The sequence below is a fragment of the Podarcis raffonei genome, chromosome 7 (genome assembly GCF_027172205.1).
Source record: "Podarcis raffonei isolate rPodRaf1 chromosome 7, rPodRaf1.pri, whole genome shotgun sequence".
Classification (NCBI taxonomy): Eukaryota; Metazoa; Chordata; class Lepidosauria; order Squamata; family Lacertidae; genus Podarcis; species Podarcis raffonei.
Window position 1 is genome coordinate 34,599,154 of NC_070608.1, and position 20,557 is coordinate 34,619,710.

Here is a 20,557-nt window from a genome sequence, read left to right on the forward strand (position 1 = left end):
GTTGTAAGTTGTTCACTTACAATGTATTTGTTGGATGCTAACTAATATAATTTGCTTTTTGGAATGCTGGACCAGAAAAGGAAATGTACACATTCTATAGCAGTTCAATGAGCACCAAATATTTACTGAGCATTCAGGCAAATTAATTTTAAAAAAACAGCTATTGACAAAACAAATCAAAAGCAAAGGAGCTAAAACCTGAAAGGGAAAATATTGGGGGCATACTAAAACAAATGACAGGCAATTAAAATGCATTGATTCCTTCCAAATTGGTTATAGGAATACACTTAATTTTGGAATGCCACCACTGGAAGTCTGAGGACCATCTTGACTGGTTTTCACTCTTGACTACTTGCAAGTCTATCTTTAAGATCTTGTTAAAAAGATACTGATGCAGATTTGCACTAAGGAAAATAAATGCATATAGGTTATAAACTGCAGGTGACACATGATGCACTAAATATCCCATGTAGATTTTGATCAGTTATTTCCCTACATGTGTATAAATAATGTTTACGGGAGTTTCTGTGCCTCTTTTAGAAGCGATTTTTCTCTGCTACTGTAAGAGGAAAACTGTCACCACAGAAACTGCAAATTGGTCTGTGCTTGTAAATTTTCCTGTGTGAGCACAGGAAACTGCCTGAAACCAAGTCAGACCATTGGTCTACCTAACTCAGCATTTTCTACCCTGACAGGCAATAGCATTCCATGGTTTCAGACCACAGACATTCCCAGCTACCTGGAGATATCAGGGAGTGTTTAAACCTGGGATCCTCTGCATGGAAAGCATTTTGGCAGACACAACATTAAAATTACACACTACTACATTTTAGACATTCCCTGCAGTGTATGTTTCCTATTTCCTTTTGCATTCTGTCCCTTAGATTGTAAGCCTGATGGCAGGGGCTGTGTGGTTTTTTGATACCTTGTTCAGCTCCTTGAAAACATTAGGCACTGAATGTTTAATAATAATAATAATAATAATAATAATAATAATATTAGTAGTTTTGTTGTTTTTGACTACAGTCTGCTGCAATGACAGCATTCGGTTTAAAAAAACTTAACAATTGCAACAGTACAAAAATAAGAATCAGACGCATTCATCACCCTACATTTTTGCAAATACTTGAATGGAACAGGGAAGGATTCTGAAACTAGGGGAAACCTTTGAGATGGGAATACAGTTCTTCCAGTGGTCCCGATCCTGTCCTCACCATAGGCACAGAATGTGTGTTAGGCTTGTTCCCCCTCCATTCATTTTTCCACTTGAAGCCCCTTCCCTATGTCCCATTGATGAGTTGCTGTTAAACCCCTGCAGAAACACCCTTCCACCCCAATCACACACTATATACAATGAAGTGCAAGACTGAGCATCAAAATAAATTTTTGCCTGGGATAGCAGAACAGCTTGATTCAGCCCTGTTAAAGTCTGGGTTTCCTTCTGCAAACTGGTCCCTGGGTTTGCTACTATCCCAACTAGATAGATAGATAGATGATGATAGATGATTGATTGATTGATTGATTGATTGATCTAATTTTTAAGACTCCTAGAAATATGCTAGATTTAATAAATACATAATATATACATGTACTAGGAGCATAATCTCCTCAAACTCATTGCCAGTGAAATCTGTAGGACTGAAGTACACAGCTGACCTGTAGTCCCTCTGATTTCTGTAATAATTTATGCTTGCTGATGGTGTGTACATGCAGACAACTGTATATACAGTGGTACCTCGGGTTAAGAACTTACTTCGTTCTGGAGGTCCGTTCTTAACTTGAAACTGTTCTTAACCTGAAGCACCATTTTAGTTAATGGGGCCTCCCGCTGCCGCTGCACCGCCAGAGCATGATTTCTGTTCTCATCCTGAAGCAAAGTTCTTAACCTGAGGTACTATTTCTGGGTTAGCGGAGTCTGTAACCTGAAGCATATGTAACCCGAGGTACCACTGTATAATCAAAAGAGCTAATCAGAAGCACAAAACTGTTCATCCTCCCCTTTGTATCTTGGCTTCTTGCATACATACTTCAAAAAGCAACTACTGCAGGTCAGAAGACCTTCCAGAGGAGCTTCTCTTGCAATGCAAAGCTTTGTGGAAGGAAATGAAAATGGGCAAAAGCTTCAGCATTCGCGCAAAAGCATTTTAGGTATGTGCCTAGAAGTCTTTGGATGTTGGCCAGTGTATATGCAAACACATATACATAGATATTCCAGGTATTTCTATGACTGTACACAATGGCCATGACTGAAAGAACCACACACCTAATTTTGAGTACGCAAGTGGTACAGTATGGACCCAAATGGCAAGGTGCTGTTTACAAAACGGGGGAAATCCAATGGATCTCATTCACAGATACAAACCAACGTTACAATCATCTGTTCTTTTATCCTGACAAAAACACATTAAAAGGTCCCCAGAAGCTGTCTGTGGACAAACGCCGACTCCCTCGGCCTATAGAGTGAGATGAGCGCACAACCCCAGAGTTGTCCGCGACTGGACCTTTACCTTTTTAATTTGTAAATTAGTGTAAATTGGAAATGACAAGAAACCATCTCTTTTCAGTTTGTTTACTGCAACATATATTCAATAAAAGCACTTTATTTTAAGGGTCTTGAATTGCAGTCCTTCTCAATCAGAATTTTCAAGCAGTATTTCATGTTACATAACATCATCTGAACACTCATTTATGCAATCAAAAAAGTAACTTTATTGTTACCAATGATTTCCAAAGTGGTGATATTTCAGTTAAGTTGAATAAAAACAATTTCTCTTCAAAGTTATAGAGGTCATTCCAATCAAAACCTTGCCAAAAAGAATTTATTGCCATTCATTATTTAATTACCAGAATCTTTTGCGAAACAATACAAAACAAAATACTTAGGGAACAATCCACCCCCAGCGTCCACCAGCCCAGAGGAAAAAGGGTGTGGATCTTTCTGCCAAATGTTTATATTTTAAAAGGAAATAGGAGATTGAACTAAAGTTTAATTTCTACTGGAATATTTAAAAAGAATTAATATTTAACCTCTGGAAGAAGTGGGTTTTTTTTATTATTCTAAAAGGACAGCCCATTTATTACCCACGTAGTAGAGTCAGATTCTGTGTAATTTGATTTTTCACACTTAATATAATAAGATATTATTTACAGAATGCAGAATTGGGCTCTAGACATATTCGCTAGAAGTTTTAGGGTGTGTTTTTTTTAAGGAGAAATCCATCTGTTGAGCAAATACAATATACGGTAAGCTGTGTGATGCTGGCCCCACCATTAGGCAGAGTGAGGAAACTGTTTCAGATTTGGGGTGTTATGAAAGGGCAGAAAATTCTGAGTTATTTAATGTTTTTATTGTATTTTAATTACTTACAAGGAGAGGCACATGTGTTACTTTCTTCCTTGGGAGTTGGGTGCCAAAATAACTTGTCCAGCCTTTGTCATTACACAATTTGACTTGGGGAAGAGTACTATGTGCTGTTCAGCTCAGTCAACAAAATATCTGCCATTTCTGTGGATAACTTTATTGGGCACTCTTAATGTTTAAGGTTACAGTATGTTGGTGCAAAAGCAGAAATTAATTCATTGAGTGAGATCACTGTTCAGAGAACGCAATTCTAAGCATGTGAGTAAATTCTAAACTTGTAAGTTTGACTGGTGTTCCGCCTAAACGTATACTTTTAAAGTTACCTGCTTCTGATTGCCTCCTATTTTATTGCTCTCAGGTCAGCCACTGTTTTCTGAAAGTCTTTTAGAACTGCCTGAACTCTGTACATGACCACAGTTCTTGGCTATGCATAGCTCCATAAGGTTCTGCTGATCTGCAAACTCTAATACAGATGATTTGTTTAGCCTAGTTCACCCAAACCTGTGACATAGTGAGGGCGGGGGCACAGGAGCAGTTCCCGCAAAATTGTTAGGCGCACAAAATTTCAACACCCCGTGCTGCCTCAATACAGCTGAGCACTTCCGGCATTGGGCTCTGTTGAAAATGGCTTCTCCATGCAAACCAGGAATTGACCTCTCCAGACAATAGAACAACTCTTCTTATCTTTACGGCTGCAATCTCCTGGGTGATGTGAATGCCATTAGGCAGTTGAATGTGCATGCATACTCATACCCTCCAACATTTCTCCGGTGAAAATAGGGACATCCCATTCCATAATGATAATTTTACTATTTATATCCCGCACATCTTATTGGGTTGTCCCAGCACTCTTGGCAGCTTCCAACATATATAAAAACATAATAAAACATGAAACATTTAAAAAATCCCTATACTGGATTGCCTTCAGATGGCTCGGGGATTGAATAACTCTATACCCTCCAACATTTCTACAATGAAAATAGGGACATCCTAAGGAAAAGCGGGACATTCTGGAATCAAATCAGAAATTGGGATGGCTTCTCTAAAACAGGGATGTCCCTGGAAAATAGGGACACTTGGAGGGTCAGCATACACCATCTGTTTCCCTCCCACCCATACTTCCTCCACATGGCCCCGGGTGCTGCCAACCCACGCTACACCACTGCCTAAAACTAGTGGCCAACCATGCAGATTGTACTCAAGAGTTACAAAATCAGTTCTATACTGATTTAATGAACTGGCTGTTATGAGCTGTGTTCCCTGAAAACACAGTGATAAAAGAGAAAAATAAATTGTACGTCCAAAGTGTTGCAGTAATACTAAAAAAAAAAAAATCGGGTCAGGATGTAATGATAACAACATTAAAAATACGTAACTCTGATCATCCTCTGAAGTACTTGGAAATAAGTGTTGTTGTTGGCTGCAGGTTCATCTCCACCAATGGACTATAGAAATGTATCGGAGAACTGCAAGGAGCTCACTGTGCCCTGCTCTAACTCCAGCTCTCTGCCAGCCAGTGTGTCTGGCACAGATTCTTCAGCTGGTCAACGAACTGCAATAGCCTTGGGGAGGCCAGCAGCTGCAAACGCCGCCCGAGAGCGCAGCCGAGTGCAGACTCTGCGCCATGCTTTTCTGGAGCTGCAGAGAACCCTGCCCTCTGTGCCACCCGACACCAAGCTCTCCAAGTTGGACGTGCTGCTCCTGGCCACTACCTACATTGCTCACCTTACCCGCAGCTTGCAGGATGAAGAAGAGTTGCCCGGAGAGGGCTTGGGCACGCTGAGAGGGGATGGCTATCTGCATCCAGTTAAGGTAAGCAATGCAAAACAAAGGGGGTTTCTTTTACTAGGCCGAATCAAGGAAGAGCATGAAAGCTTTTGCTATTTGTTATTAAATTTGTCAGTTGCTTTATCTTGTCCAGGGCAACCCAAATCAGCTTACAACCAACCAAACAGACAGACAAAAAGCCCCACATGCATCCATTAAAACCAAGAGAAAATTGAAATGCATTAAAAGCATCCTGCCCACATCTAAAAGGCCACAGATGGTTAAAGGCCAACGGCCTGGTTATAAAGGAAAGTTTTTGCTTGCCACCAGATGTATTTTGATGTTGCCAGGCAAGCCTCCTTGGGGGAGAGCCTTCCACAAATGGGGAGCTACCACAGAAAAGGCCCGTTCTCATGTTGCCACCCTCTGGATGCTTTTTTGAGGGGCATACAAAGAAGGGCCTCAGATGATTATTGCAGGGTCCAGGTCGGTTCATATGGGAAGAGGCGATCTTTGAGGTATTGCAGTCCTGCACCATTTAAGACTTTTAAGTAAAAATCAGCACTTTGAATTGGGCTCAGAAACTAATTGGCAGGCAGCGCAGTCAGGCCAGGATTGGCGTTTTATGCTCAAACTGCCTTGCCCCGGTGAGCAACCTGGCTGCTGAATTCTGCACCAACTGAAGTTTCCAGACTGACTTCAGAGGCAGCCCTATACAGAAGACACTGCAGTAATCTAACCTAGAGGTTATCAAAGCATAGATGACAGAAGTTAGGATATCCCTGTCCAGAGAGTGATGTAGCTGGGCCACCAGCCAAGCTGCTGCAAGGCACTCAGCACCACCAAGGCCACCTGAGCCTCAAGCAACAGAAATGGATACAGACATCCTAAGCTGTGTGGCTGCTCCTTCAGAGGGAGTGAAATAGGGTTTCCATATTTCAAGCAGAAAGAAATGTTGTTGAGCTTTTTTTACCCAAAGTTGGCTTTTGGAGCAAAATTGCAAAAAAGCCATTTTTGAGCTATTTGTATGGAAAAATGGCAAAAGCAGCACCGCCAACATGGGCTGCCATACGCCCGAATTTTCCAGGACATTTTCTGGTTTCCGCCCGGTCACTGTTGCCGACAGCAGTATTCTGGATATGGGAAAATCCAGACGTATGGCAACACCTGCAGATGTAAAGGAGAAGTAGAACTCTTCGTCAGATAGAACTGAAAGAAGTCATCTTTTTAGTTCAATGGAATCAAGAAAATGCCTCTCATTTACTTTGCATTAAAGTAGTGCTTGCTCCTCCTGGCTACTGGCTCTTTAATTAGTAATTTCCTGGACTAGTTCCCTCTTGGCTTAGTTCAGGAAACTACTAATTTAAAGGGTTGGTAATTAGGAAAAACAGGCAAACTATTACTGTAAGCAGCCCTTCACTTATTTGTTTCCTGTACTCATTCTATTCACTAGTGGTATTAAATTGGCCCTTGCTCATTGGGTTAAACCACAGAGCCTAGGGCTTGCCGATCAGAAGGTCGGCGGTTCCAATCCCCGCGACGGGGTAAGCTCCCGTTGCTCGGTCCCTGCTCCTACCAACCTAGCAGTTCGAAAGCACATCAAAGTGCAAGTAGATAAATAGGTACCGCTCCGGCAGGAAGGTAAACGGTGTTTCTGTGCGCTGCTCTGGCCCCCCAGAAGCGGCCTAGTCATGCTGGCCACATGACCCGGAAGCTGTACGCCAGCTCCCTCGGCCAATAAAGTGAGATGAGCACCGCAACCCCAGAGTCGGCCACGACTGGACCTAATGGTCAGGGGTCCCTTTACCTTTTACATTAAAAAATACATATTCTAACATGCCACCCCAATCTCCATGAGCAGTGTGAAACTCCAGGAAATGCAGGTGCACCTTAACTCAGGATCTGTGTTTCCTTTTAGACTAATGAGGCACAGCGGAGACTGTGGTATCTTTATGATATATGGTTTATTTACACATATGTACAACCTGAACCTAGGTGGAGGGTCTCACAGCATTGGCACCCCAACAGGTCCTTCCTTCCATAGCCAGAGCCTGGCTCTCAAATGGTCAGCAAGCCTCATGCCCTGCCCTCTTTCTAGTTTACATCCCTGATAACTGTAACCCACAGGTCTACCCCCTTTTATCCCCTGAGGGATGAAAGAGGCATTCAGTTTATTCACTACTGAACACAGTGGATTACTACTCTCAAGGCACAGATCTGTAAACTACAGATCCCTGCACTCAGGTGTGTGTGTTTTCAGTATACAGTTGTACCTTGGATCTCAAACGCCTTGGCTCCCGAACAAATCGGCTCCCGAACAGTCAAAACCCGGAAGTGAGTGTTCTGGTTTACAAACGTTCTTTTGGAAATCGAACGTCCGTTGGGGCTTCTGTGGCTTCCGATGGGCTGCAGGAGCTTCCTGCAGCCTATCAGAAGCCACACTTTGGTTTTTGAACGTTTTGGAAGTCGAATAGACTTCCAGAATTGATTCTGTTCGACTTCCAAGGTACGGCTGTAGTTTCATTCATCTCTTTTGTTTCAGAAAGCATGACACCTAAGCAATACTAATCTATTGTGTACTTTTGTATACATTGTCTTCTAGAAATGGCCAATGCGATCAAGGCTATACATTGGAGCTACAGGGCAGTTTTTGAGTCACTCAGCGCAAACAGAAAACACAAATCAAGGAGAAACTTCAAAAAATTCACAAATGTAATGCTATGTTTTTATATTGAATGCTGTGTATTTATTATGCTGGATATATTTAAATTAAAACACTTCTTCCAGCAAATATGACCCTCCTCCCAATTGTATCTGGCATCATGTGAAGTAGGTGGACAAGCTGAATTTTAAGATAGTCACACATTCCTTTAGGTTGCTTTCTTTATGTCCAGAAGCAGTCTATTTGGGTGAGCAGTGCATTATGGTCCTCCTGCCGCAAACAACTTCCACAATTTCTGAAATAGCAAAATGTACATGCGTTGTACACATGATACCAACTGAGATTCATGAACTCCTGGCGAATGTAACATTATTTGAGTCAACAAGCAATCCATCCCATTTGTGAAGGAAATGGCTGAATGTAACATATGAGCTGACCATTATAAATAATAGACAACTTGCAAGCATTAAAGCAACAAGGTTCGTGATTAGCATAAGAATTATGGACTATCTCAATGAAGGGATTCATTCTGAACATATCCCTCAAGAAACACAGGTGTGCATTCTTCTGGCTGTTCACATGCATCCAAGCTTTTAAGAACTTAAACAGAGCTTTGCTGGATCAGCGATCCATCTATTCCAATGTCCTGTTTCCAAAAATGACTGCACAGATTCTCTCACGAAGTGCACAAGCATGAGATCAAAGCAACAGCCCTCCACCATTGTTTGTGACCACACCTGGTATTCAAAGGGTTCCTGAGCATGGAGGATCTACCGTATTTTTCGCTCTATAACACGCACCCGACCATAACACGCACGTAGTTTTTAGAGGAGGAAAATCCGTAGGCATGCCACCCGTAGGCTTTCCCTCCATAACACGCACAGACATTTCCCCTTACTTTTTAGGAGGAAAAAAGTGAGTGTTATGGTGCAAAAAATACGGTATTTTGCAGTTGTGGTTAATGGCCACTGATAGATCAGCATGAGCCTGTGTGTGTGTGTGTGTGTGTTTATATAAAACATCTATAGAGTTTACAGTGTAGTTTGGCTGATCTTGTAAAGAAGGAGCTTAAAAAGCAGATCTGTGTTTATATGAACTTTGGATATGGATTTCTGTGTTGCATCTTAAGTGTGTAGAATTAAGATGCTTCTGCAATAAAATATAATTTCAATAAGCTGCAAATATTAATTAACCATAAAATGCAAACTTTTTACACTATGAAGTTTCTACACTGCATAGTATTTTTTTGTTTCTTTACTATTTGACCTTACTGTTTACAATTATTTTCACTGTATAATACCTGCCATATTAGGATAATACCAAATGTGGTTGATGAAGTGGGCTCTTTTCCACAAAAACGTATGCTAGAATATATCTATTTAAAGTGCCACAAGACTCTGTTGCTTTTCCGCAGAGGTCCAAATGACCTTTAGAAGCATCTACTATTCAAGAGCCTTTTCTCAGATGAATTTATTTGCCTCTTTTCACTGATAAAATGAATGTGTGTTAATAGTCAAGGGAGAACATTACAGTAAACAAAAACAAAACCACAATGTAAGCAGCTTTGTGTATGGAATCTAGCAATATTATGGGTGTTGTAATATAATTTATTATTTGTGTTTATCTCTGCTTTACTGTGTGAACTGCATTAATGTTTGAGGGGAAAGCTTACCGTACTTCTATACTGCAACATGTGTACATGTTTTATAGCTTGATATGTTCATTCCAGAAAACAGAGCTTGCATGCTCAGCTAGTTCAGCTAAAATATTTGCAGCATGTAAGCAACAGAGGTTATAAGATAAGTGCAGCTGAGGTTCACCTAGTTATCTTTTCTTATTGTATATGTTATACATGATTTTACAGAATTTTAATATTTATATTAAATACTTTAAAAACTGCTATGATTTGTCAGAATCAAAGAAATGAAACTGTTCCACAAGATGCCAAAAATAAAATAAAATGCATTTAAGAGGAATATTTGGGAAATTTCTTTGCGGTACAGGAGTTAAGAATGTTATCATGTCTTACAATATTAGGATTTTCTTTAAAATAATAATAATGACAACTGATTAGCCTTTGACTCAGCCATCGCTATGGCTTATTCCGGAACCATTCCAGCTACCATTCCCATGCTTTAACTGTGAAAAATGTGACTTGCAGACACACAGTCTCTGTAGAGGAATAATTCCTCCCCATATTTAACAGTACCTTTTCTAAGCACTAGTACTTTATAAAACTGAACACCTTTGTTAGTGACATCATTCAGTTATTTCAAGCAAGAGCTGTGCATTTTTACTCAGAATACCTGATTTCAGTGGGACTTATTCTAGTTGGTATGTGTGCATAGGACTAAGGCCTAAAATGCTTGAACCCTGGTGACTCCTCACTTCCAGCATACTTTCCCTCCACCCCCATACTAAAATCAGAAAAGGAGCCTGCCCCTGCCATTCAATCCCAGCCCCAAAGCCTCACGAGAGCTGTTTCTGTGGGCCTTCTAGGCATAATGGCACAAGCGCATCTCCTGTGCATTGGTGCTGGGTAATTCTGGCCCATTCCTCAGTTTGCACAGAAACATCTTCCATCAAAATGTATGTGCGTCTCATGATCTGGAATACACACCTCATTATTTTTTGGCATGTGGGCATATAAAAACGTATACATTTATAGCTAACCAATCCATAATTTGGAACAAGTCGTGACTTTAATCTCATTTTTTTTTCTTCATGTGACTCCCCCAATCTTCTTTTTCTCTTCATTTGAGTCCCCCTCCCATCTGCCCCAAGCCTTTACTTTGCACAAAGACTGCTCTGTTCCATGTGGTCTCTAAGGGAGCAAATGGAGATTGACATAGAATATATTAACGCAGAAAATGTTTTAACTAGAGGGTATACTATTGTAATTACAGCTTATAAACATGATCCCAAAGCGCATTGTATATAATATTTTTAATGTTTTGATTATATATGTGTATGTTTTTATTTATTTATATTTTGGGTGTGTTTCCCTTTGTCTGCTCCGTTGGCAGGGATCTGTTTTATTTAATCTTGTACAGCAGCATCTCGAATGAGGCTGCTATATAAACAATAAGCCACCCCATGGAGTGGGAGCAGCACCAGATAAAATTATGGGGGAGCACAGAATGTGCAAAGTACATGGGCGTAGCCAGGATTTTTAGGGAGGGGGAGGCCTTTTGTTGGGGGGGGCAGAACCTCAGCTATGTATTTTTATTGATTTAGAGGGGCAGTTGCCCCTCCCTGCCCCCTCACGGCTATGTCCATGGCAAAGTATATTTTTGGGGTGGTAAGTTGAGTGTCTTACATATTGAAACAAAATAAAAAAAAATCTTCCAGTAGCACCTTAAGAGACCAACTAAGTTTGTTATTGGTATGAGCTTTCGTGTGCATGCACACTTCTTCAGATACTTATGTATTGAGATATCTGAAGGAAAAATAACATTAATATATTAATGGCAAGAGTCCAGCAACGGGGAAGGCAAGTGGGGTGGGGGAGACCCGGGAGAACTCCTTATGGGGGGCACTTGCCCAGCTTTGGTGCACCCCATATTAGAGCACATACTTTTCCCTGACGTAGAAGTGTGGTACCAGTCTTGTAGCCCCTTAAAGTCTTAACACGTTTATTAATACAAGGTAGTCCATTAAAGGTTATGCCGTTATAAATGTGTCAGACCCTCCAAGTGTCCCTGTTTTCCAGGGACAGTCCTGGATTTTCCCAGACAATCCCGTCGCGGTTTCTGATTGTCCCGCTTTTCCTTAGGATGTCCCTATTTTCATTGCAACAATGTTGGAGGGTATGGAGTTATCCAGCCCCAAGCCATCTGAAGGCAAGTTAAGTTTTTTAAATGTTTCAAGTTTTATTCTATTTTTATATGTTGGAAGCCGCCTAGAGTGACTGGGGCAACCCAGTCAGATGGGTAGGGTATAACAGTAAAATTATTATTATGGAATAGGATGTCCCTATTTTCATCGGAGAAATGTTGGACGGCATGACGTTAGCCTTAAAGGTGCCACAAGACTTTTTTTTTAAAAAAACCTCTTGTCTTTACGGCCACAACTTTGGAAATCAGAGGAAAGCTATAGCTGATCTCTTCTTCCACCGCGAGAGGGTGCGAGATTCAAAACCCCAAATCTCTGGCGTGCAATCAGCAAGGATTCCCCCCCACCCCCGCCTCCGGGAAAAAAAACCTTTTTCGTACGTCTCTGGCAAAAAAAAAAAAAGGCATTTGCCCTGTTGCCTTTTGGGTTAGCCAAGGTGATGAAATGTTGGACTCCAACTCCCGTCAGCCTCAGCAAGCCAGGCCCAACTGTCAGGGGGCTGATGGGAAGTGTAGTTCAGCAATGAAACCAACTTGTCGGCCACCTCGCCCGGAAAAGAACGAGCGCAAAAGGCGCGTGGCTGGGTGGGGGAGGGCTGGTCACGTGCTCCATGGACTTATAATTCCGGTTCCGGCCACCCTCGCGCTCCTTTCTTATGGAGGTCTGCGGGGTTTCGCGTGGTCTGCAGAACAGGTAAGCAGTTTGAGGGCGAGAGTGGAGGGGAGGCGGCGGTTTGGGCTGCCTGGACGAAAGTGTGGGGGGCCGCTTGGGGTGCTCGCGCCGACCAGCCTGGGTGCGTTTCCTCCCTCTTCCTCGGCACGTACCTTGAACTCAGCTAGGCCAGGACTCGTGGCGGGTAGAGCGCGCGGGGAGCTTCCCGCCTTCAGCTGGAGGCCGAGGCGGCGGCGGGTGGGGGAACCGTTGTGGGTCTGGATGCCTTTTTTCGAGGATCCCGCGCCAGATAACTGGTCGGGGCTGGGCACCTTTGCCCACTTCTGCAATGCAATTTATAGCTGTCTGGCAGAACTAGAGAATGAGTGGTTGTTTTGGGAAGCCTTGTTAGGCACTCTCTTCTTTGGAGCCTCCAGCCCACTCTTCTATTTCCGCCCCCCCCCCGGACCTAACCAGTGGAAGGAGATGAAGGTAAAGTGTCTATTCCATTAGCAGATGGACCCTACTGCATTAATCTAAAAGCAGTTTTTGTCATAACGTGCTATTGCCATGTTATCTATATTCCTCGTGTAGTAACTTGAAAAATAGAGGATTGTTAATACACGTCATGCCAGAGCTTGCCCAAATATGTTGTTGTTGTGACACAGTGTGTAGGTGTTTCACAGCTCCCCCTGGGGTTGGAAAGGGAGCGGGCAGCCCTCTGAGTAACTGCTGCCAGGCTCCACAGGAGCTTCCCCACCCTGCCTACCTGCGCGCTTTCCTCTCCTCCCTGGTCGAGGCTGCTTGTCAGGTGTCCGGATCTGATGATCCATGCTTTCCAAGGAACCATTGGCGTCTCATTTGCTTGCCCCGCTCCACCATGTGCTGCCTGGGCTGGGTGCTAGCCCTCCCCTCTTCTCTTGCAGCCCTCCTGCCTCTGGGCCAGTGCAGCGCCAGGCCAGCATGAAGCCCTGGCCCAGGATGGAAGAAGTCTCCTAAGTGCCCTGCAGTAGCCAAGACTTGTTGCCACCCACCCTCACTGGCTGCTGGATCCCACCACTTTGGCCTGGCTACTTGTAGCAGAGACCACCACCACCTGCTCTGAGGGAGTTTAAGTGCTGATGCTGCTATTTTCATGTTTAATTACTTGAATTGCAGTTGAATTACCCCCTAAAATGAATAGGTTTCTAATTAAGAAAAGTTGGTGAAGATGGCGTTTACAATGAACAGAATATAGCAGCTGTAGAGGAAACTATACAAGAATCAACTGTTGAACAGTCTGTTTTTGTACATAAGAACTGTAAAGGAAAAAATTCCAAAGCCTCATTTATACAGTAAAGATTACTGTGTATGAAACGGGGGTTCGTTTTCTGGTAATGAAAACAATCCTTTTCCCCAGTGTCATTTGTAGGGATATACTTGCAAATGAAAGTATGGTACCAAACAAGTTGAAGTCATTTTACCTCAAAACACAGTCATTTGTCAGAAAAAGTAGTAGAATACTTTATTGAGATTTCAAAACCTATAAAGAAGCCGTCTGCATCACTCATAAGGAGAATGCAGACGCTAGAGAAAGCTCAAAAGGCAGGTTACTTGGTAGCTCAAATAATTACCAAAAACAAGGAACCACACACTATTGCAGAAACCACCATAAAGGAATCTTGCTGTGCTATTGTTCAAACAATGTTTGGGCCAGAATTTGAAAAAGAAGTTAATAAAATCCCTTTGGCAGATAACATGATTGGAAGATGTATTCAAGACATATCTGATAACATTAAGCTGCAAATGAAGGATATTTTTCAAAATGATAATATTATCTTTACATTGCAACAGATGTCAGAAGCACAATTATTTTTATATGTTTCATTCATACTGACAGAATTATTGAGCAATTATTCTGCTGTCTAGAACTTCCAATAAGAACTAGAGGTGAAGATATATTTAAAACTTTAGATTGCTTCATGAAGGAAAGTAATTTGCAGTGGTTAAATTGTGTAGGAATATGCACAGATGGCCCACTCTCAATGGTTGGTTCAACAAAGGGTTTTATAGCTTTAGCAAAGAAAGAATAAAAATATAATTACTTGTTGCTTTTTACATCACGAAGCACTAGTCGGAACACTACTGGAAATGAATTAAGAAAAGTTATGGACAAAGTGGTTCAAATGGTCATTTACACTAAAAGTAGACATCTTGAATCAAGATTATTTGCTCATATTTGTGAAGAAATGGGGGCAAGTTTTCAAAAGCTTCTACTACACACAGACGTTGGCTGTCAAGAGGGCAAGTGCTTTGTCTTGTATACGAATTGAGGGAAATGATGCTTAAACTTTTTGAGGAAAATCAGCAAAAGGAATTCTGTGATCTCATTCAAAACAAACTTTGGTGTGCAAAATTGGCATATCTTGCTGACATATTTGAACATTTGAATAAAATGAATACCAGTATGCAAGAAAAAGGAGAAAATATATTAACAGTGGTAGATAAAATTTGTTCTATGAGACAAAATAGCAATTTGGAAAAGGAAAGGGAAAGAAGGAAATTTTGAAACGTTTCCCAAAACTTTTGAGTGCGAGCTAAAATGTGATATCAGCTCACTAATTGCTGACCATTTAACATTGCTCAGAGAGAAAGTTCATCGTTACTTCCCAAGTGTTGAAATCCACGACTATGATTAGTCAGAATTCCATTTCTTTAAACTGCAAGGAGGAACTTTTCACTTACTGAAGAAGAATTAGCTAAAATTATTGAAGTCTGTTAATGATGTATGAGAAGGTGACTTGCACAGTTTTTGCAGTCATGTTTCAAAAATTCGTCCAAATAGGTAAAAAAGCATTAAATATTCTTCTGCAATTTTTTACTATGTACATTTGTAAAGTATCCTTTTCAACAATTACAAACTTTAAGACACTGAAACGTGGAATTTTAAAAATGTTTGATGATGAAATGTGAGTGTCTATCTAATATTCCACCAAATATTCAAAACTATGTTCATCCTACTAATCTCATACATCTCATTAAAATGGTAAGTAGTTACTGGTTTTATTCAATTTTTTAAAAATTCTTGCACATATTTACATGTTGTTACACATAAATGACAACAATCTTGGAAATGTATGTTGTTACCTTACAAATCATATATTTTTTAAAATATAAATGAAATGTTTTCATGAAATGTTGTGTCCCCATACATTTCATTATTACAATTTATGTATGTATCCGAATCTCTTAGAAGGGGTTAGTTTAACCTCTGGTTTGCTAGTAAAACTGAATTACTGTGTCGTGCTATGATGCATGTCTAAAAATTGTGCCACCAACATGAAAAGTTTGGAAAGCTCTGCATTATACACAAATGCACAAGTAGTGTGTGTGCATGCAGCTGATATCTATATATATTTGAAAGTCGAGGTACATTAACTATGGCATTGTGAGGCCCTCTTTTCCTTTGTATAATTTTTCTGGAATTGACCTATATTTTAATTAGTTGGTCTGTTGAAAACACAATGGGGGAAATGTACTTCTAGTATTGATTATTTTGAGTTATTTCCAGGCTGCCAAGTTGTTTGAATGATGATGAATTAGACAGCTGAAGATCATTACTAGAGCTGATGTCTTCATAAATCAGTAGCATCAGCTGAATGTCCAAGCTATAATGATAAATTGCCTCTTTGTCAGTGGGGAAATTGGTTAGAGAGTTGTCTTATGGCCCTGACCCATGACCTCTTCACTGTGTAGCAATCTATTTTTGGCTTGATGGTACTAGGAAATACCATATACTCAGTTTTCAGATTGAACTGAGCCTGTAGGGAATATGTTGTGCTTGTTCACATAGCTGGAGTCCCAAAGCAAAGTTCACTTTAATCCTGAAATTTTAGTTCATATTTTATACTTGCAAGATAACACAAACTTTTTTTAAAAAAGCTCTTTGGAAACATGGTATCTCTATAAAATCTTTTAACTTTGCAAGGAAACACCACCCCATAATGATTTTTGGAACTGGGATCTAATGGCCTTCGCAGTTCCTCTCATCATATTCTGACAATGGAATCTACTGTTATGTTTATGCCCAGTGGCTTCAGAATCATTTGTCTGGCATTCCATTGTTGTTTCAACCAACAAGGTATAACAACATGAACCCTTAAGAATACTGCATATATGAGCTTTCTTTATAATGAAAGCACACAAAACTGAGAAAATACATTAACAATTTAAACCAACTTACTTTAGCATCTGCTGATTGGATAAACTAAGGCATAGCTACCCTTTCCAAGAGCAACTCAATTCCAAGCTTAATAAATGATTACCGGTAACTTTCAGGGGACCAGCAAACCAACATTTGGTACAGGTAGATTCCTATATTAGTACCATCTGCTTTTCTCTGCTCTTTAATTAAGGAGAGGAAATGGATAGATGAATTGCCTTGCAGTTTGTGTCCATGAATGGCAGTAGCCACATCACAGCCAATGTATGTCTGAAAGGTTGAGTAGACTTTGGCAAAATGTTTTGTATGGGAAGTAGCAATATGCTTTGAAGGCAACAGCTGTTGAGGATAACAGACATATTGGCTTGGATCCAGATTTTGCTTCTGCCATTGAGAGTATCCACTAGTGGAGTTTCCATTAATAGGATGTGGTGGAGACAGACAACCTTTGCTAATCCCCCTATTACCCCTTCTAAAAATCTACATTGGAAGATTGGGGGACCTTCCAAAACAGTCTGGGAGGGAGGGAAGTTTGTGGAAAGGAGTGGGGAAATGTGCAAAAGTTGCTGCTGCCTGCCAGTGTGATCCCTGTGCTGGATCAAAAGCATTCCATGGATGAAAGGAGCAGTGGCGTAGCGTGGGTTGTCAGCACCCGGGGCAAGGCAAGTAATTTGCGCCCCCTAACCCCCAGATGTTGCGCCTGGTGCGGTCAGCCCCCCCTGCACCCCCACGCTACGCCACTGGAAAGGAGCATAGCTGTCAATCTTCCCTTTTTTGCGGGAAATTCCCTTATTCCAGTGCCGTTTCCCACTGCTATCCTGGATTGTTAGATATCCCGTAAATTTCACGGATTTCAAAGGAAGCAGCTCTTCTCCCTCCCTGCCGGCCAGGGAGGCTCCTCAGCTGCGTTGCTCAGATGTGTTGCTTACCAATAAGGAGTCTCAGAATGACTGGGGGGCGGAGCTTGCATACCTTGTGCCGATAAAATTGGCCATATTGCCTGGGGACTCGCCTTTGCTTCAGCGCTTCCCAGCGGTGTGGTTTCCTTGCTACTGTATCCCTTTGCCGGGTCGCTGTGCTGTGGGAACCACTGCTTGAGGCTTCGTTTGGCCGCTGGCTGGGCTTTCCGCCTTAGGGCCTTTGACTCGGAGGGGCTCTGAACGTACCTGTGCTCGGAATCGGATGGATACATCAACGGCACACTCACCCTTGCCAGGCATAAGGTCTGTCTGGAGCGGGGGCACATGGGGAAAAGAGAAGGAGCGGCTGGTTGAGTACAATGGTGGGCGGTGATTTCATGGGGGGGGGCTTTTGGATTTGTTTTGGAGGCTCCTTTGATTGACTGCTGTGGGAGAAAGGAAAGGAGCTGGTTGACTAAAATGGCGGGCGGCGATCTCATGGCGAGGGGGGGGGGAGTTGTCACCGACGTGTGTATGTGTGTGGCTAGTTAATGCAAGCTGAGGGGGTTTTTGAACGCTGGATGCCGTTTTGTTGCACGTGCTGCTGCAAAGCCAGGCCAGGGAGCCATCTTAAATTGAGGCTGCATAGGCCTTGTGGTGCATGTGATTCAGATTCTATTCAGTTGAACCTCTGGTTACAAAGTTGACATTTTTTCAGCAATGCCCCCCTAGTGAGTCTTCTTTTGTTCACTTCTTTTTATTTTGAGGCAGTGCACACCTATGTTTCTGGAACTGCAAACCTTTCCAGTCATGTGTTACTCCAGTCAAATCCCACGTATGCATGTGGAGGAGGTAGGATTGCTACAGGAGAGCAGTCTCTTCGCAAATTGCATGTGTGGCTACTCTGATGTGTTGCTTTTCTTTTTCAAACAAAGAAAGATGGATGGAGGTGGAGAAGAAGACATTCCTTCGAAAAAAGCAAAGAGGCTGTGCAAGTATCGTGAGAAATGGGAAAAGGAATTTAGCTTCTTGAAGAAGAGCAGAGTGGGGCATGGTCATGCATTCTGCACAATTTGCAGTTGCGTTTTTAGTGTCTCCCATGGGGGAAGGACCGATGTCACTCAGCATAAAAATTCTGCCAAGCACAAGCGCGGGCTAGAGGCACAGAAACATGCCCCGACGATGTCCGCATTTGTGACTAGGAATACCACAGAGGCTGACCAGGTCAGAAATGCCGAGGTTAAAATGGCCATGCTGTGTGCCAAACACAACATTTCTTTGACCTTCTGCGACGACTTCAAAAAGTGTGTAGCTGACATGTTCCCGGACTCTGCCATTGCACGAAAATATTCTGCAGGGAAAACCAAAACTTTGCAAATCATAAAAGGTAAGTTGATTCAAATTACGAAAGCAGTGGTACCTCGGGTTAAGAACTGAGGTACCACTGTAATATTGTCAGCTTAGGAGTCCTAAGAGGGCAAAGTCTGGATCTTGGGTGCACCTTACAGCAGTTTTAACTACAAAAAGACTTGCTCTCAACTTCATACTGCTGCCTTAGGCTGTAGCATCTCATGCAAATTCAAGATCTCAAGTGTGAATGATAAATTTGTGGAGTAAGTTTAGTCATCTGTTCTGTTATCAGGCAATAGTTGATTCAAGGTACAGTGGTACCTCAGGTTACATATGCTTCAGGTTACAGACTCCACTAACCCAGAAATAGTGCTTCAGGTTAAGAACTTTGCTTCAGGATGAGAACAGAAATCGGACTCCGGCAGCGTGGCGGCAGCAGGAGGCCCCATTAGCTAAAATGGTGCTTCAGGTTAAGAACAGTTTCAGGGTAAGTATGGACCTCCGGAACGGATTAAGTACTTAGCCTGAGGTACCACGGTACACTTAAAAAGTTATCCCTGTTAACCTCAATAGCCTCAAATCCCTACAGATTGGGACAGAGCTAGTACTAGTTTCTAACTTTTGTGTGCTTGCATGCAGCTGTGGAAATTTGGAACAACAAATACAGGGTCAAATACAAGGTTGTAAACAGTCCATAAGCTCCTTGCATCTGTGCTGATTGTGACCTAAAATATTTCTAAAACACCCAACCATGATTATGCATTTGGTATAAAGTACCATTTCCATGGGCAAGAATCTCCCCCCGCCCCCCGTGCTTCACATATTCAAGGATGTGTGAAAATTATTTTTCAATGATAAAATTATTCTTTTGCAGGGGATGACTAGCATGATGACTTGTGCTTCGTGGTATGTTGAAAATACAGTCGTACCTTGTGTTGCGTAACCTCCAGGTTCCAGAATCTTCGGGTTACGGCTGGAGCAAACCCAGAAGCAGTCCTCCAGTTATGGAATTTTCGGGATACGGCCAAGCCTCTGGAACGGATCCCGTTTGTATATATTTCAAACAAAAGACAACTTTTCTACAAGCCAAACAATTAGTTACATAGTTGACATTTTTAAAATAGTATTTTCAGCTGGTTATCTATAAATGTCTTATTATTCTGTTAGTTTAGGTCTGTCAAGATGCCCTGTTGACCCCTAAAGTATGGATAATGGTAAGTGTTACTCTCTAAATTTTTAACTAAGTGCTTTAGTAAAACTAGTTTTTAATAGACACATAGTTTGAGTTTAAATATACTTGTACAATATTCCTTTTCAGTAAACATTGTTGGGAGGTTGATGACACTTCATACAACCTCAGATTGTTATGTATATGACTTTTCTTGTTCCCTGCTTTTGAAAAAAAAACTGGAGGGTTCATTCTGCAAGCAATTACAAAGCCATGGAAATAGTTTAATTTAGGAAATTGTGTTTTCCATTGTACAGTATAGATATTAAAAATTGCATTGCTGGCACAGTGATGATTTCCTTTTGCCGTTTACCCATCTGAATTTATACTGATGTGTATTTCCTAATTCTGAGATGCCAGTAAAGCTTTAAATGGCCCAAGTAACATAATTACTTAGAACATTATAAAGTTATGTTAATTGTTTTTATTGCAGTGGATGTTTTGATTGTGTGCCTTCCTGAATTCGGATGTATTCAGAAATGAGACCAGATTGTCAAATCGTTTTCAACCATGAAAGTGCTACTTGCAAGTTTGAGGTAGTCGTTCACTAAACCTGTAATCCATGTATAAGAAACCAAACTTGAGTGTTTTGCAAATGTTATAT

At 41.6% G+C, this 20,557-nt stretch overlaps 1 protein-coding gene, 1 long non-coding RNA gene and 1 other non-coding gene across 3 annotated transcripts in view; all 3 read left to right on the forward strand.

Annotated features, from left to right (window-relative positions):
- Positions 1-7,844, forward strand: part of TCF24 (transcription factor 24) — a 9,329-nt gene extending 1,485 nt beyond the window's left edge. The window contains exons 2-3 of the mRNA XM_053396006.1: positions 4,788-5,173; positions 7,731-7,844. Coding sequence (XP_053251981.1) covers positions 4,802-5,173; positions 7,731-7,844 — 486 coding nt within the window. The 5' untranslated portion in view covers positions 4,788-4,801. The remainder of the gene's footprint in view (positions 1-4,787; positions 5,174-7,730) is intronic.
- Positions 7,845-12,207: 4,363 nt separating this feature from the next.
- Positions 12,208-19,624, forward strand: LOC128417395 (uncharacterized). The gene is made up of 3 exons (XR_008331452.1): positions 12,208-12,317; positions 18,311-18,762; positions 19,600-19,624. It is a non-coding gene; the product is annotated as an uncharacterized LOC128417395 (long non-coding RNA).
- Positions 19,625-20,232: 608 nt separating this feature from the next.
- Positions 20,233-20,314, forward strand: LOC128418133 (small nucleolar RNA SNORD87). Its single transcript, XR_008331671.1, has one exon. It is a non-coding gene; the product is annotated as a small nucleolar RNA SNORD87 (small nucleolar RNA).
- Positions 20,315-20,557: the final 243 nt, after the last annotated feature.